Consider the following 17,122-nt stretch of genomic DNA (forward strand, 5'->3'; position numbering starts at 1 on the left):
CTACAAATACAAGGAAGGAACAACATACATCTTGCTGCAACCTTTACAGGAGAAAATGATCTTTGGGTGTGTATCTTTGAGAGAGACATTTTTTTTGCATGCACTAATATGCATGGGTAAACTACCTTGCTGCAACCTTTGTAATAGGGAGGGCTCAAATTCAAGCGCAGGCACGTTTATTTTGGGAGAGATCTTTGCATATTTATTTGTTTTCGCGTGCGGTGTGCAATCGCGAAATGCAAATAAAGCGGGAGGACGCTGCACCCCGCCGCTGCCTCTACACCTAAAAGGGAGCCCCTCCCGAATTCAATCGCGTGCTGGGCAAGGCGGACAATAGCCCCAATAGCATCCCCTCGCGCCGCCGCTCCGCGTGCTATTTGTAAACCCCGCAGCCCACGCCCAGTCGCGGCGGGGTCACCGCACAGCGGCCGAGGGGGCGCGCAGGCGCAGAGCGTGGCTGGGTGTCCAACATGGCTGAGGTGCTGCTGTTGCTGCTTCTCCTGCTGGAGCAGGGGGCAGGATGCTGAGTTCCCCAGCAGCCAGCAGCAGCCTCAGTCCTGGCAGGGGCGGTGGGGGCTGAGGCAGGCGCTTCTCAGCCATGGCTAGGCTGGCTGACTATTTCATTGTGGTGGGCTATGACCATGAGAAGACAGGTAGGTGTGGCTGTTTGTAATGCTGCTGTGTGGTGTCTGGCCGCCCTCCCCCCGCCCCGTGGTGTCACGCAGGCCCCCAGAAGGAGGAGGTGGAGGGTGTGTGGACATTGTGTGCAGAGGCTGCTGCGGGGAGAGGGGAGCATTTCTCCTCGGGACCGGAGGGGTTGGCAGGGGGGATGGGGTAACTGCCTCTCCCCAGGTTGGTGGGGGCTCAGGGGGTTGCTTTCACGAAGGGGACTAGTTTAGCAGGGGGTTAATTTCCTCCCCAGGACGGTGGATAGGTTGGAGGGGGAAGAAGGGGATTCTCTTCCTGCGATGAAGGCGGGCAGGTTTGCTCCAGGACCTTCCCAGAGCACGGGCATGTGTGGAGTGGCTTTCAAAATCTGCCAATGAAAATAGAAACACACTAGTAAATCCCCCTCCTTGTCCCTCCCAGCACTAAAGCTCCTGTCACATCCTGAGCGAGTTATGAACGATGCAGGGGGTGGGGGTTGGGATGGTCATTTTCAGCAGAAGAGGTGACATTCTGATCCTGTCACCTATTGGTAATTTCACTTGGATGTAGGCTGTTGTGCTTTCCAGGAGCCATTTTGATCATTTGAAGGAGGGCAATTGTGAAAAAAGAACGAGAGATTTTAAATGCCTCATAATTTACATCATAAAAATTATTCATTATAAGAGCCTTTAAACGTTAGCTTAACAAGAATCCCCAGGTGGGGATTCATGTTTGTTATTTTATTAGGTGTTTTCTCTGTAAGGAATAATATTTTTGTTATTCCTTTCTCCTACCTCTTTGTGTATGTAGTTTTTCAAAATATTTTGTTTAGCAGAATAGTAAATTTAATGCTAAAAGAAAGATTAAGTAGGATCTTCCTGGAAACCAGTTGGGGTTATTGTCCTTTTGTTTGGGGACAAACAATTGTTAATCACCACCTCACTGAGGTGCCATTGATGATTTAGTATAGGTAGCAATGGCATTTTGTAGGCTCTGTAAGGTTGCCTGTGTTATGGAATTGACACAGCAAAAATGTTTCTGCTCCTCTGGTCAGATGAGAGGGGGAGACATTATTTATGTCCGGTATGCAACCTTAGAGGCAAAGAAAAGTTGAAATATTTCTTTTATTCTCTGACTATATTTGTTAATGATGACATGACATCACTTGTTTATGGATATTGCTGAAGAAACTTTCAACCCTCATACTGATGTATTTTAATTTTCAGTTGAGTTGTTGACTGGTACACAAATACACACAGACTTTGCTTTTCAGTGGATATTTTAGGGTGAGCGTTTAATCAGCTATTGTCATTAAGCAGGATTTTAAATAATTAAATGCTTTTTATAAATGCCCAAGGCTACATATAACAAACCATATTTAAATCTTGTACTTGAATCTGTATTCGTGGACTCTCTGAAGGTAATAGTTACTCCATAGCGTCCTTTATGTATTTTCAAAATATACATAATAAAGGGTTAGTTTGGCATCTTTCTTTTTCTTTAACAGAAAAATAAAATCTATTAAATCTATATATTGTATTTAGAAGGTTTGTATGGCTTGGATAAAAATCTGTCCATAAAAGTTTTGGTGTTCCTTCTAGAATTCACACATCATTTTGTCTGTGCATTGCAATATGTATTGTCTTTTCTAATTCCAATGGTGAAATTATAGGACTTATGAAGCACTGTGAAGTGGAAGTAGGGTGCAAGAAGCCAAGGGCCATTAAGGGGAAGAGACAAATATGTAGATTGCTTTTTTAAGGGTGTGCAGTCAGCTTTGACATCTTTACTATATGAAGTAAATTGACAGATCAGAATTGGACAAATGTCTGTATTTGTAAGACCCTGATCCTGCAATCACTTTAGCACATGCATAACTTCATGCACATCTCATTGACTTCTGGATTACTCCCTTGTGTAAAGTTATACACATGCATAAAAGCTTCCAGGACGGGGACCTTAATTTGAAGAGTCCGTGTCCTGAAATAGTTAGTTTTAGACCTGACTGAGAAATCAGAAGTTATTATTGAATGGGTTTGCTGCTGTTTTAACACCTACTGTTCAAAATCTTTGAGAGAAAACAACATTCTCCAGAAGACTAGGCACGCACTGTATTCCAGATTCCTTCACCCCCACGTGCAATTCCATAATATGCAGAGTACTAACTTTTTTTCTTTTGTGAAATTCCAAAGTTCTTTTTGTTGTATTTATTCCATTTCCTTCTATATGAAATAAATGGGCCCCAAAATATTTCCCTAAGATAAACGTATAATTATTCTTGATGGTTTTAAATAAATCATTGTGTATAGACATTTTCTCTTCACTTTCTCTTTTTAAAAGGCACTTGTTTTGATATATTAGATTTGTTTTAACTTTTAACGGAAGTGAAAAATGTTTGTATTTAATGAAAATGCAAAAAGCCTGTTACACCAACTTTTCTAAATGATTTCAAATAGACTCAGTATAAATTTTTAAAATCTTGAAATATATTTCATGTAGTTTAAGAAACTATTTCTAGAGTTCTTATTGGCAGAAAATACTCTCCACATCAGTGTTACAACTCCTGATCCAATAGGCGTTTTTAATTGCGTCTGAAAAAGGGAGAAAGATACTGTTTATTATAGTCTTATTTTTTACATGGCCCTCATCAATTTAGTGTCCGAGTGCCTCACAAACACTAACAAATTTATCCTCACAGCACTCCCATGAGGTGGGGAAGGATTATCCCTACTCTACAGATGAAGAACTCAGGCAAGGAGAGATGAATGGATTTACCCACAGTTGAGAATTCAACCCAAATTTCCTCAGTCACAGTGCAGTGTCCTAATGACAAGACCATCCTTCTTATTACAAAAGCAAACCTATTTCACCTGGCACTTGATCCATAGCAAACATGTGCTGACAATTTTCCCACTTAGTTGATTATTTATACTTGGATGTTTCAAAATTATAACATTTAGCAATTTACTGGTGCTTTGGTTTGTACTTCCTAATTGAGTTTAGTTTCATGGTAATCCCCAAATAAGGAATGTAGAGTTTAAAATTAGTGAAGCCTCTATAATGTTTTCTTCACCTTTTAAAAAATATTTTAACTTATTATGAAATGATTTTTGTGATGGTGAAAAGGTGCTGTAAATGACAATCTTGTTGATTTAATCCTATGTTTATTCATGAAATAGATGTACAGCTGTGGCATTATAAGCTTCCCTATGCCACCCTGTTAGTGTGATCAGCTTTGACTTGGAGCTACCATCAGTGTGTCAGTCACACACAATTGGTGGATTAATCTAACTCCTTTGATTAGATTTTTCAGTCTTTGTTAGTTGGAAGTATGGCAGACATTCACTGACACCAATTGTCAGGTAGCATGTTATATCTAATCCTGAATCAGTTTTAAAAATACATTGTAAGTATAGAAGTATTTGGGTCCTGATCCTGCATTTGACTGTCTGTAGGTGCACTCTTACACTGACTTCTGCTGAAGTCAATGGGACAGTGTACCTGTGCATGATCATATGGAATTGGAGTGGTGGCTTTTATTGGGAGAGGGTGTCTGTACAACTGCTTATTACCCTGCTATTTATGGTTTGTGATATTGAGCTATAAAATCTAGCAACCTTAAAAAACTAACAAAATTATTTTTGTAGGTATTGTATACAATCCCATGCAACTTTTCTGATAATAAGTATGTGACTTTTTTTGTGCACACATTTACTAACAGTTGAAAGTTTCAAGAAGGAAAATTATTCTTGTTGACTTGCCCCATGATGCTTATAACCGTCAGTATACATACATGTGAGTGATGCATGCACAGTTGAATCTCAGTTCTGCAATTGTATTCACACATATAGACCCTTGTACCATGATCAAGCCCTACTTATCTTGGATGTACTCTGTGTGGATGTAAGAGCCCACGTATGCAGATTGGAGTCTTAGTTGCAGTTGAATTGAGCTTGCATTCCTTGTGCTCTCAACACTTCTTTTGAAGTCACTGATCATTTTGGGTGTGAAGGGATGCAGCAGCCCTTGTGGGAAGTGAAATAAGCAAGCATTTAATGTGACAAAAGTGAAGGAATCAGATTTAATACATGTAGCTCTATAATTGTTAGTTACTGCTCTGACTTTTATTCTGAACTAGCAATTATAGAGCTACACATGTTAAATCTGACTCCTTCACTTTTGTCACATTAAATGCTTGCTGACTTCAGTTTCTACTGCTGTATCCCTTACACACCCAGAATTATCAGTGACTTCAAAAGAAGTTTTAGGTGCACAAGGAATGCAAGCTCAGGTCCATTGTAACTAGGACTTCATCTACGTATGTGAGCTCTTACTGGGATGGAGAAAATTTTTGTTATCCAGCCCGTTAGTATAATGGAGAGTTGCTGCAGAAATAGTCCAAAGGGTACATACTGAGATTTCTTTGCAAAGAATGTAGCAGTTGGAAAATGTAGGCCCCATGAATCAAAAAACACCACTTCATGTGCATTCTATGACTTTTTTTTTCCATGGGTTTTGAAGTGTGTTTGATGTGCTTTACAACAAGAATTCCCATATAATGTGTTTTGCATAATGGAATGTTGATGGGATTTAGGGAAGTGCACAGATGTTTGCAAGGATCACTCAAGGGCATGAGAAAACATGCTGCTTCTTGTTTTTTGTGTTTTTGTTTTTTGCTGGTATAAACCCTAATCACGAATTCATCGCTGGAATTTACATATGGCCTTATTCAAAAAGGTATGCGAGAGAGACAAGATTGTATTGCTTTCCCAAAACAGAAACAAAATGGTAGTGGCAAAGAAAGAAACTAAATATTGGGCATGTTTAATTTGCCCATACACGCACCATGGCTTTTCTTTAATTAAAACATTGGAAAAAGAACTTGCATGTAATTGAGATGCAATACAGTATACAATAAAGTAAACTCTAAAAATTGCCAAAACAGAGAGAATCTTATTTTTTGTAAATATTTTTTCTAAAACTAAACAACAATTAGTCTGCATTACGCTTGCTCCTGGTATTCAGTGGTTCTATGTATAAAAAACAGAATAAGGCTTGAGTACTTAATTTTTATTGACTATTACAATGATTAATAAATTCTAATGTGACAAGTGATCATACTATAACTGCCTGTACCTTCACTTTCAAAATTATGTAATCTTGTTTAATTTAAAGAAATCACTTTCTCTTACAGCTTCACATCTTGTTAGATTGTGAAGCTAGATAAGAGAGTATGAAGTGAAGTGGGCAGAAGAAATTCCTAAGATGTGGTATTTTTGTTTTGATTCAGTTAACTTTTCTGTGATCAGTTTGCTTATAAACAGAAGAATGATATTGTGCCCATTTCAGTTAAAACAAAACAAACTCCAGCTAGAATTAGAATGATTTTTTTTATGATAAGTCTTTTTGGAGATGACGTAACTGGTGTGTAACTTCATAATAAGTGCTAAGTAGTCTTTTCATATTTAAAGTAATATCACATATAGTATCCAGAACAGGCGTTTGGCTGCTCCATAAATCAAGGAAAGTCACTTTCTTCCTCTCTTAAATAAACCCCTTCCCCCCACAAAAAGAGATACTAAAGTAGGAGGAGTGTAGGAAATCAGGTTGTTACTTGACTCCCCTATTTGTGCCACAACTGCATGAGGGCTAGTTGCAATCTAGTCCTAAAAGTACATTATACCTAAAACAAAGAAACCAACAAAACAAACAAAAAAGCCCTATCCTTTTTGTGGCAAAGGAGCATTAGTGCTTCATCAAAGCACAAAATCTGCTCTGAGCTAAATCAGAATGCAGCTACTCAATATTGTGCATTAGATAAGACATCAGTCATGTGTGATTACTAATATCAGTCACTTGATGTATAGGGAAAAATGAAGTTGTAACAGAAGGTTGTCACATGAGTAGTGTAATCTTCGTTAAAATATAATCCACTGTTACGTAGGCATTAAGGCAAAGCAGAAATATGTTTCTCACGTTCTTTTCCATTGACATTCTCTGGTCTCTGAAAACGAAGATTCAAAGATTTGCTACCAATATAAGCATATTTATTTATTTAAGCTGTTCATTGTAATTGAAAGTGGTTACTCTGAATCACTAATTCATAATTTAAGAAAATACTGCAACTCTGAAAGTGAAGTTATACCTTCTTGTTCTGACACTTTTTTCAAAACTTGGATTTTGAACCTTGTCCGCTGGATCTCCCTTTCACAGTGATAATAGCAAGAAAAGAGTATTCATTTAATAGAGAAACATTTCATACAGCTATTTCAGTTTAAAATTTAATGTCCAGAAGGCACACATGCTTACTGTGCACGCATGTCCAGGAACTAGTTTAACTTGTCCTGGCATTGTTTAGTAATAAAATGTTCATTATCTTTCCTATCTTCAGGGATATTGTAAGACTAAATTGCAACAGAGAAATAATTGCTCTCTTTTATTCTGTGGCAGTCTTGAATTAACATACTACAGTTTTATATCTAACTAAAGAATGTTTCTGCTTGACACGGTGTATTCTTCTCTTCTTGGCCAGCACATTACATTGTGCAAGTTTGAACACTGCTAAAACCCTGGGCTTCTATAACTGCAAACATATTGTGCAGTAGGAAACAATGGTGACTTGTATTTTTAACTCTTGCAATATAACAAACATAGTAGCCTTATCATATAACACTAGGGAAGATAATTATACTGCTCTGGTGGTTCATTGACATGAATTTAAAATATCAGTATGATAGCAACTCACTCCCAATAGCTGCAGCTCATAAAGTGGGGAACTGAAATTGTGGCATAATTTTCTAACAGGAAACAGTAGTTGCAGTGTTCAGCTTTGAAAAATATTGCTAAAATCTGTACCATATAAACTGATAAATTGTGGGGGAAAAACTTGCTGATGATCTCCTTCTACTCCATCTTTGCAGAGTAATGCAAGGTTTGCAAGTTAGTGCTAATCTAACAATGACCACTGTGATGGATGACTAGATTAATGTGATTGTACTGAAGGTGTTTGATTTCTGTTGTTTTAGGATAATTTATGTCAATTTGTGTACTACTTGCTTTCTTTTTTTAAACAATAAATTGCACCTATAGTGTTAACGTCCTATTCTGAAGTCATGAACAATCTCTTTCGTGTTAATTGGGATTTAACTGCTAAATCCCTGCATACTGGGCAGAGAATATGACTTATTTATCTATTAGTCAGTGACTTGGGGATACAGTGATTTTATTTGGCTTTTTTAAATTGCTTCTAAGTTAATTTTCCAAATCTTGGTTCCATTGTTTGACCATACTGAAATTGCAGGAACAACTCGTACAATAATCTGTAATATTGTTTAGAACACAATTTTCTTGGGAACACAGCAAATACAATAAAGCATGGAAAATACAAAATCTCTGTTAAAATATACAAAGGTACCAAATGCTTAATGCTGTAGACAAAACCAAGAGTTGGCCAGGATCAGTGAACCTTGAGTGCCCTTTTTGCATGTTTTGGGTGTTGATGGAAATGCTAACATGTACAAATTCTGAAGATCATCATAATCACAGGTATTAAGAAGATTCTACAAAACTATTTGGGACACTTGATAACCTTTATGAATAATTATACACACAACAATTACATTAAAGGAATATTATTAAGGTTGCAAAGTGAAGCACTCACATTAGGAAATGCTAGAATTAAGGTTGCACAGGCAACTTTAAATGAGGCCCCTGTGCAAATGCGTTAAGATAGTCATGTAATTACACGACTATGTACTATTTTTTGTTATACAGGACTCCTGTCTCATTCAGTACTCCCAGTGGACAATGCTTAATTAATGAGCCGCTATCAATATTTTGTTTTATTCTTATTGTGCAATATGTGGCCCCATGCTTATTTTCTGCACACTGTTCTTACCTTGCTCTGAAAATGGAATTATTAATTTCCTTTTTGGGTTTTCTATGGCATTCATCACTATAGTATCTGAGTGCTTTGTAAACATTAGTAATTTTTCCCCCCCAAGACCCCTGTGAGGAGGAGGGATATTATAATCCCCATTTTACAGATGGGGAGCTGAGGCACAGAGAGATCAAGATCAAAAGTATCCACTAACTTTGGTGTGCCCAATTTGAGATGGGTGGGACCTGATTTTATTTTTTGAGAGCACTTAGCAATATATAGAACTCTGTAGATTCAGACACATCTCCCATTGACTTCAGTTGCAGTTGAGTTCTTGGCACTTCTGCGATCATTCATCAGGGTCTCAAGATGGGCCCCAGAAAACAAGAAACACGAAGTTAGTGACCACTTGTGAAAATTTTGGTTTCATTGTCTTCATTAGCATCACATAGGAATTCTGAGGGAGAGGAGGAATAGAATCCATTTCCTCCAGGACAGCATTCAACTGCTTTAACCATGAGACTATCCTTTATCTTCTTGTAGGCCCCCTACCTCCTTCACCATGATAAATCCCAGAGCAGATCCATTCTGTGCACTGAACGAAGCAAGGACCCTGTGGAAAATATAGTGAATAATCATAATTAAACATTATATCATAATGCATATACCCAAAGAGGCCGAATTACAGTTCCACTGACAATCTTAGTTCTGGGATTTCCTAACTTCAGTGCTTGACTTGCAATCTTAATAATCTTAATTATTTCCTACCTTTAAAAAAAAAAAAAGCAAATCTGAAATAAATTCTATCATGTGGGATCATATTGACATCCACATAGGTCATCAGCAGGGTTGGAACCTTTAGATCCACTCTTCAGACCTCGCCACTTGAGCTAATGGAGTAACTGATGGCAATTGTAGCTTGTCATCTTCTATGGGGGTCAGCAGAGAGGGATGAGACGTGCATTTTGCCAGTGGGATTCACAGATATTTGCTGACTGCAGAGGAATGGTGAGACTCAGGACTCTTGGGCTCCATTGCAGCATCTGGAGGGGCGTATTCTTTAGTGGGCAGGATCCTCTTCACATGTCCCTTAAGCCTGATGTCTTCTGTTCCATCCTCTCCAACCTATCCTTTCTTTTCTCTGCTCCTGGCTCCTTGTCCTAGTCCCATTCTCCTTGTCTACTCAGTCCTAATCTCCAGGCTTCTCAGGCTTCTTACCCAGTCCCAGTCTCTCCATCTGTCCAAGTCTCCAGTCTACTACTGTCCCTCACCCCTAGTCTGGCTTTTGTCCCCTTTGCTTTCAGATCAGAGCACATCCTCCTCCAAGCCATCTGGGTGCCAGTGGGGTATGCGTGTGTCCTTGAGACAGGCTGTCAGTTCCAGTGCCTGGTCCCATCTCAGCCCAGGGCAGCAATTACGGGGAAAATCTTCTGAGGTCTTGTTCATTTGCTCAGTGAGGATAGAGCATGCACAGTCCCCTCACATAAGAGCTGTGAGGGGATGGAGCAGGTTCTGTGGGGATGGTATGTGTAGGGATTAGGTGGTTTGAGATCCCAATGTGGTCAGTGACGATGGAATCTTTGGAGATTTTAGCTATTAAAATTGAAGAAGTCTCTATTGAGTATATGTGAACTGCAACTTTTCCCTCCAAAGGCTTATAACTTGGCCAAATTTGGGTGGATTTTCATGGGGATGGCAAAAGGTACATCACTGGCAAAAAGGTTGCCTCCTCCTGCGCCCCGTCCACATTTCAGTCTCTTCCCCAAACTATGGGGATGATAGAGCATTTCAAACAAAAGGTCACTAGAATTTTTTTAATATGAAGAAGACCATGTCTTTTTCCCTGGCCTCATTCTCAGAAATGGCTGACCCATTGTGGCTGAAATTTAAAAAAAAAAAAAAAAAAATAAAAAAAAAAAATTGCCACAGGCAGGTCACAGCATAGAAAACTTCAGTCAAAATGGTTAAAGTTTGGAAAAGTTATAAGCAACCGAAAACAGTCTTTATAAGAGGCAGTGTTCAAAAAAAGCATTGATTGGTGTTCTTTCTTTCTTTATTATACTATGATCTTTGTTTAGCTAAAGTCTAAGTTCAACTAATAGGTAATATATTCTATCTTTGCACTTTTTAATGTTGTGATGAAATTGACCTATACAGTTATCTTTGGTTTATGGTGTTCAGTTTTGTACAGTACAAGGAAATTTAAATACTTAATTCTTCCAGATTACCAGTTTTTATTAGAGAAAAAATAGTGGGGAGTAAGATTTAGTTCTTGGCAGCTTTTTGAAAGAGTTTGAGTGCTCTCGGGGCCAGATTCTCAGTTAATGTAAACAGGCATAATTCTCTCAACTATAAAGTATTAACTATCTAACTGTTAACTGACAGGACACAAAACAAGGCTGTCAGTGATCTCTGTTGAAAAGCACACATTTGTAAATGCCACCATTTATTAAAACTTAAACTATTCATTTAATCTGAATTCCTACTTATTGTGTAATTCTGTGACACTATTGCATGCGCTAGCTCTACTGTGGTTTTTTGTTTTAAATTTAAAAATCAGTCCCTGTGTGCTAGGGTTTCTTGAGAAAACAGCATAGACAAAATAAAAAAATCCTTCAAAGACAGCAGCATCCTACTTGACTTACCCCCGCACTTCAAAAATGCAAATAAACCTTCTTAAGAAATTCTCATGTCACTACCCTGCAGAGCAGTTCCTAGTTCATAATCACATCATGCGACTGTCCCAGCACAAGTGTACATGTGAGCTTCAGTATAAAGACAGAGACTCTACATTACTAGACTACTAACAGCCAACAATTAGTTTAAACAGTTAGTTTAACACAATGAATTACTGAATTTTACTAGAGGTAGTGGAAGAATTTCAAACTCATGGCCTGCCTAACTAGTGAAAGCAAGTTGGGAGGGCCCTGGGTCCAACATCTGTGGAGATTGACAACCCAACATCCTACCCTTCTTATAGGCACTGACAATCTGGCTAGTTACCAGCCTCTCTTCAGTCTTTCTTTTTTGAAAGTTGATTGAAAAGGTTGTTGCATAGCAACTCTCACAACCTCTTGTCCTTCAGATAGATCTCTTTGGCACAGAAACTACACTTGATGCATTGATCTCCTCCAGGAGTAGACAGTGAGCTGATATTCATGCTAATATTAGCTGTTAGCAACTTCTGATACAGTCGATCACAAGATGATGTTGTTGAATCTGCCTATGGCTAATAAGAGTGGATGGTACTAGGAAAGAATAGAGCATTTCAAAAGTAGTCAGGAGGGACCCCAAACATCCTATTGGGGAAATTGCTCACTGACCCTGAAAATGGTTTTGTGTGGTGCAGAAGACGGGTATTCACTTGGTGGGTAATGAGATTTTGGGGGGGGGGGGGCGAGGGTGGAGAGGTTGTGTGAGACTCCTATCGTCTATAATATGCATGGTTTCTGGTGGGCTTCTCCACTTGAGCTGGAGTTTCCTCAGTAGAAGAGAGAAGCTGCTGGCAGAGCATTCTCTGTGAAGGTCCTTTGAATGTGGGATTCACTCCCCCTGGGTCTAGAATAGCCTGAACTTGCTGATCTTTAGGGTATTCTGCAAGACTTTTGGGGAACATTAGGTTTCAGACAGAATGGGAGTATTTTGTCTTTTTAAGGTGCACCTCCATCCCTCTTATTCTGTTTGTGGCACATAATCTAGTCTCTTGTGTCTCTCATTTACTTTGGTCTCATTTCAGTTGTTGGGTTTAATGTGTGGGCTCTGGGTGGTGTTGATGGCCTGTGGTATACAGGAGGTCAGACTAGATGATCTAATGGTCCTTCCTTGCCTTAAACTCTATAAGGTACACCTACCTTCTGATCTGGAAGGTGTGATTCCTGGCTTGTGTAGATGTACCCGCATTAGCTGCCTAAAAATAGCAGTGTGTTTGTGTTTGGATTAGCTGACACGAGTACAACCCATATGACCCCTGGGTCTGTAATCAGGCAGCTAGCCCAAGTTGCTATCCATGTTGCTACAGACGTGCTGCTATTTTTAAATGCTAGCTCGAGCAGAGAGAGTGCAGATACATCTACACAACCAGGAATCGCACCTCTCAGATCAAATGTAGATGTACCTCATAGACTTTAAGGCCAGAAGGGACAGACTAGTTTTTGTAAAGGGGGAAGCTGATTAGGTTGTGTGTCTCTCTCATAAGATCAGTGATAGGAGGGGTCCCAGAGCCTGGAATGGATGCATTTTAATGCATTTATAGATTGAAATAAAATATTTGTGTGTGTGTGTAGAGAGAGCAAAAACTATGCCTTTCGAGGTAGTAGGGCAACAGAGTTTGTAGTTCCAATATGTTCAAAACTTCCCATTGGTTCTAAAACACGACAGAAGCCCTACAGAACAATTATTTTTCAGTCATTAGGTATAGTAGAACTATACTGATATGTTTTTATTGTAGACACTGTTATTGCAGAGGTAAGCTTCAGTGTTATGTAGCTATAACGTGTTTCATTACAGTTCAGAGTGTCAGCCAAAAGAAGAGTCACATGTTTTCCAATACTGTAGAATTGAAAAAGAAAACAAAATCATGTGGAACCATGTATTAGCTATTCTGAATTCAGCACTCTTTACAAAATGGTGTTTCCTGTTTGACTGTAATCTAGGTAAATAATGATACTGTTGCTGAGTAAACAATGTTGATTCAAGTTATGATACTTTAAAAAACCTGATATTTTGTTGCCATGTTGATAAATGCACTGTTTTTTGTGAGACTAGAACAGATTAATTATACAACATTAATTTTTCTATAGGTAATTTTTAATATATATTCATCTTCTCTTTTGTTTTTGGAGCTTGTACCCCATAGTAGCTATTTATGATAGGCAATATGATCATTGCAGAGTTTTCATTAAATTAGTAGTATTGTGTATGAATATGTATTTTCACCAAGGAACAGAATTACACCTTTTCAAATTTTAGTGGTTTTTTTTGAGATAATGATGTGGCCAAATCAAAAACTTGCTAATTGCTACAGGAGCAGTATTTTTCTAACAGTAGAGGAGTAAAATCCCTTACTGACCAGGAGTCCAGAAATGAACAATAGTTGAATAAGAAATAGAATTATGACCGACAGAAAGCAGGACTTGGAGAAGACTTTTATAAACTAAATTTCTATTTACATTCATGTTCAGTGGAAGCAAAAACAAAAACAAACAAACAACAAAACAGGATTTTTAAATGTAATTTACTGCCATGTCTTTTTTTGGTCTGTTAGGATTTTAAAACTATATTCCTTGTTGTTTCTCTTCAGCATCTGTTATCCTCTCTTTAATATTGACATCTCTGCTTATTTATGATTGTTAGTTACAAAAATGGAGAGGAATGATTATTGATTTGTATCACAGTAGTGCCTAAAGGCCCTAGTGAAGATTGGACTTGGGGGTGGGGGGAGAGGCGATTTTGCTAGGCCCGGTACAAATATGTAATTAGACACTCTCTACCCCAAGAACTTATAATGTTTTGTGGCTAAAGGAGAGGGATGGAAACCAGGACATCTGTATTCTAGTTCCATCTCTGCTGCAGATTTTGTGTTCCTTTGGTTAAGTCATCTAATATTGCTGTGACTTAGCTTCTTCATATATAAGATCAGGATGGCAATGTATCCCTGCTGAAGGGTGGTTGTGAGACATAATTCCTTAATGTTAACAAAGATTTTTGGCATCCTTGGATGGAAGACTGTCTCAAATAGCAAAGTATTATTCTAAAGTTGCAACCAACTTCTATTTTAACATATTTTAACCACCCAGTATCTTTGGGTTGGAAAAATGGCTTGGTCTGAATATTGTCAGATTTGTTCTGAAGGCAAAGGTAAATGTTTCTGTGGTGTTTGGGGGAAAAAAAATTGGTCAGACACACACAGATTAAGGATCGGGGGTAGCTGTGTTAGTCTGTATCCACAAAAACAACAAGGAGTCCGGTGGCACTTTAAAGACTAACAGATTTATTTGGGTGTAAGCTTTCGTGGGTAAAAAACCTCACTTCTTCAGACGCATGGAGTGAAAATTACAGATACAGGCATTATATAATGACACATGAAGAGAAGGGAGTTACCTCACAAGTGGAGAACCAGTGCTGACAGGGCCAATTTGATCAGGGTGGATGTAGTCCACTCCCAATGATAGATGAGGAGGTGTCAATTCCAGGAGAGGCAAAGCTGCTTTTGTAATGAGCCAGCCACACCCAGTCCCTATTCAAGCCCAAACTAATGGTGCTAAATTTGCAAATGAATTTTAGTTCTGCTGTTTCTCTTTCTGACTTTTTTTTTTTGTTCAAGTACAGTAACTCCTCACTTAGTCATCCCGGTTAACATCGTTTTGTTGTTACGTTGTTGATCATTTAAAGTTGCTCATTTAAAGTTGTGCAATGCTCCCTTCTAATGTCGTTCGGCAGCCGCCTGCTTTGTCCACCGCTTGCAGGAAGAGCAGCCTGTTGCAGATAGCTGGTGGGGGCTTGGAACCAGGGTGGACCAGCAGCCCCCCATTAGTTCCCCCTATCAGCTCCATGGTCTCCTAAGTTCCCGGCAGCAGCTGCCCAGCAGGCTAGCAATTGCAGCTATCCCTCCTCCACTGCCATGTGCTGCTCCTACCCTCTGCCTTGGAGCTGCTCCCCGAGACTCCTGCTTGCTGTGCGGGGGGAGGGGAGAAAGAAGGGGGCTGTCAGGGTGTCTCCCTCCCCCCTGCTCACCCCATCTTCCACAGAGCAGGGGGAACACACAACAGGGATCAGGATGGAGGGAGCTTTCTGGCAGCAGCAGCTGCAGTCTCAGTAATCAGAGGGGTAGCCGTGTTAGTCTGGTTCTGTAGAAGCAGCAAAGAGTCCTGTGGCACCTTATAGACTAACAGACGTTTTGCAGCATGAGCTTTCGTGGGTGAATACCCACTTCTTCGGATGCAAGCAGTGGAAAACGTCTGTTAGTCTATAAGGTGCCACAGGACTCTTTGCTGCAGTCTCAGTAAGCTGATCTAATTAACAAGGCAGTATACTTAAAGGGGAAATGTACATTTCTCTCTCTCACACACATGATGTGTCTCTCTGTCCCTGTCTGCGATGCTGTCTCTCCTCCCTCCATTCCTGCTGCCTTGTAGAGTGTGAGAGTTAACCCTTGAGGGATCAGCCAATTGCTAGTTCATCGTTTAGCAGTAAGGTATTCCCTGGGAAATATCCCACCCTCTGATTCCGCCACTTCAACCAAGCTTCACAATCATCATCACTGTGTACCAGTATTAAATTGTTTTTTTAAAACTTATAGTTTGTGTGATATATAGTCTTTGGTGAAAAAAATTCCCTGGAACCTAACCCCCTCATTTACATTAATTCTTATGGGGAAATTGGATTAGCTTAACATCGTTTTGCTTAAAGTCGCATTTTTCAGGAATATAACTGAAAGTGAGGAGTTACTGTATAGCTACTTTTAAATCTTTTATAGACTGTCCAGGGAGATTGAAGTGTTCTCCTAGTGGCTTTTGTATGTTACTGATGTCTGATTTGTGTCCATTTATTCTTTTACATAGGGACTGTCCAGTTTAGCCAATGTACATGGCAGAGGGGCATTGCTGGCACATGATGGCATATATAACATTAGTAGACGTGCAGGTGAATGAGCCCTTGTTGGTGTGGCTGATGTGGTTGGGTCCTCTGATAGTGTCGCTAGAGTAGATATGGGGACAGATTAGGCAACGAGATTTGATTCAGGGAATGGTTCCTGGGTTAGTGTTTCTGTGATGTGGTGTGTATTTGCTTCAGGTTGGGGGGCTGTCTGTAAGTGAGGACTGGCCTGCCTCCCAAGGTCTGTGAAAGTGAGGGATCGTTTTCCAGGATAGGTTGTAGATCATTGATAATGTGCTGGAGAGGTTTTAGTTGGGGGCTTTACGTGATGGCCAGTGGTATTCTGTTTTTCCTTGTTGGGCCTGTCCTGTAGTAGGTGATTTCTGGGTACCCATCTCGCTCTGTCAGTCTGTTTCCTCACTTCCCCAGGTGGGCTTGAATAGGGACTGAGAATGGCTAGCTCATTACAAAAGCAGCTTTTCCTCTCCTGGAATTGACACCACCTCATCTATTATTGGGAGTGGACTACATCCACCCTGATCAAATTGGTCCTGTCAACACTGGTTCTCCACTTGTGAGGTAAACTCCCTTCTCTTCATGTGTCATTATATAATGCCTGCATCTGTAATTTTCACTTCATGCATCTGAAGAAGTGAGGTTTTTTTACCCCCAAAAGCTTATGCCCAAATAAATCTGTTAATCTTTGCCACCGGACACATTTAAGGAGCTTCAGAGAAAAATCCTCATACTTACTTCTATATGTAAGTTTTACCATCTATCAGCACCATTATATACTTTTCCTATGAAACTACATACACACCATTCTTAGATTTCTTTTTAAGCTGCCGCCCCCCCACTCCCGGCCTCCAAAACCAACCAACCACATAAACACACTTAATTGGAAAGAGCTAAGGTTGAAAGTGTGTGTCATTGTCACCCTCCTCCCTCAAAGTATACCTTTTAAAATTTATTTTTTGTTTAACTTCAAAAATCTCCATATGT

At 39.5% G+C, this 17,122-nt stretch overlaps 1 protein-coding gene across 3 annotated transcripts in view; it reads left to right on the top strand.

The window, feature by feature from the left end:
- The first annotated feature begins 296 nt into the window (after positions 1 to 296).
- Positions 297 to 17,122, top strand: part of SBF2 (SET binding factor 2) — a 599,778-nt gene continuing 582,952 nt past the window's right edge. For all 3 annotated transcript variants that reach the window (XM_039537930.1, XM_039537931.1, XM_039537932.1), the window contains exon 1: positions 297 to 653. In XM_039537930.1, coding sequence (XP_039393864.1) covers positions 599 to 653 — 55 coding nt within the window. In that variant the 5' untranslated portion in view covers positions 297 to 598. The remainder of the gene's footprint in view (positions 654 to 17,122) is intronic.

This window comes from Mauremys reevesii, linkage group 4 (genome assembly GCF_016161935.1).
Source record: "Mauremys reevesii isolate NIE-2019 linkage group 4, ASM1616193v1, whole genome shotgun sequence".
In the NCBI taxonomy this organism is placed as follows: domain Eukaryota; kingdom Metazoa; phylum Chordata; order Testudines; family Geoemydidae; genus Mauremys; species Mauremys reevesii.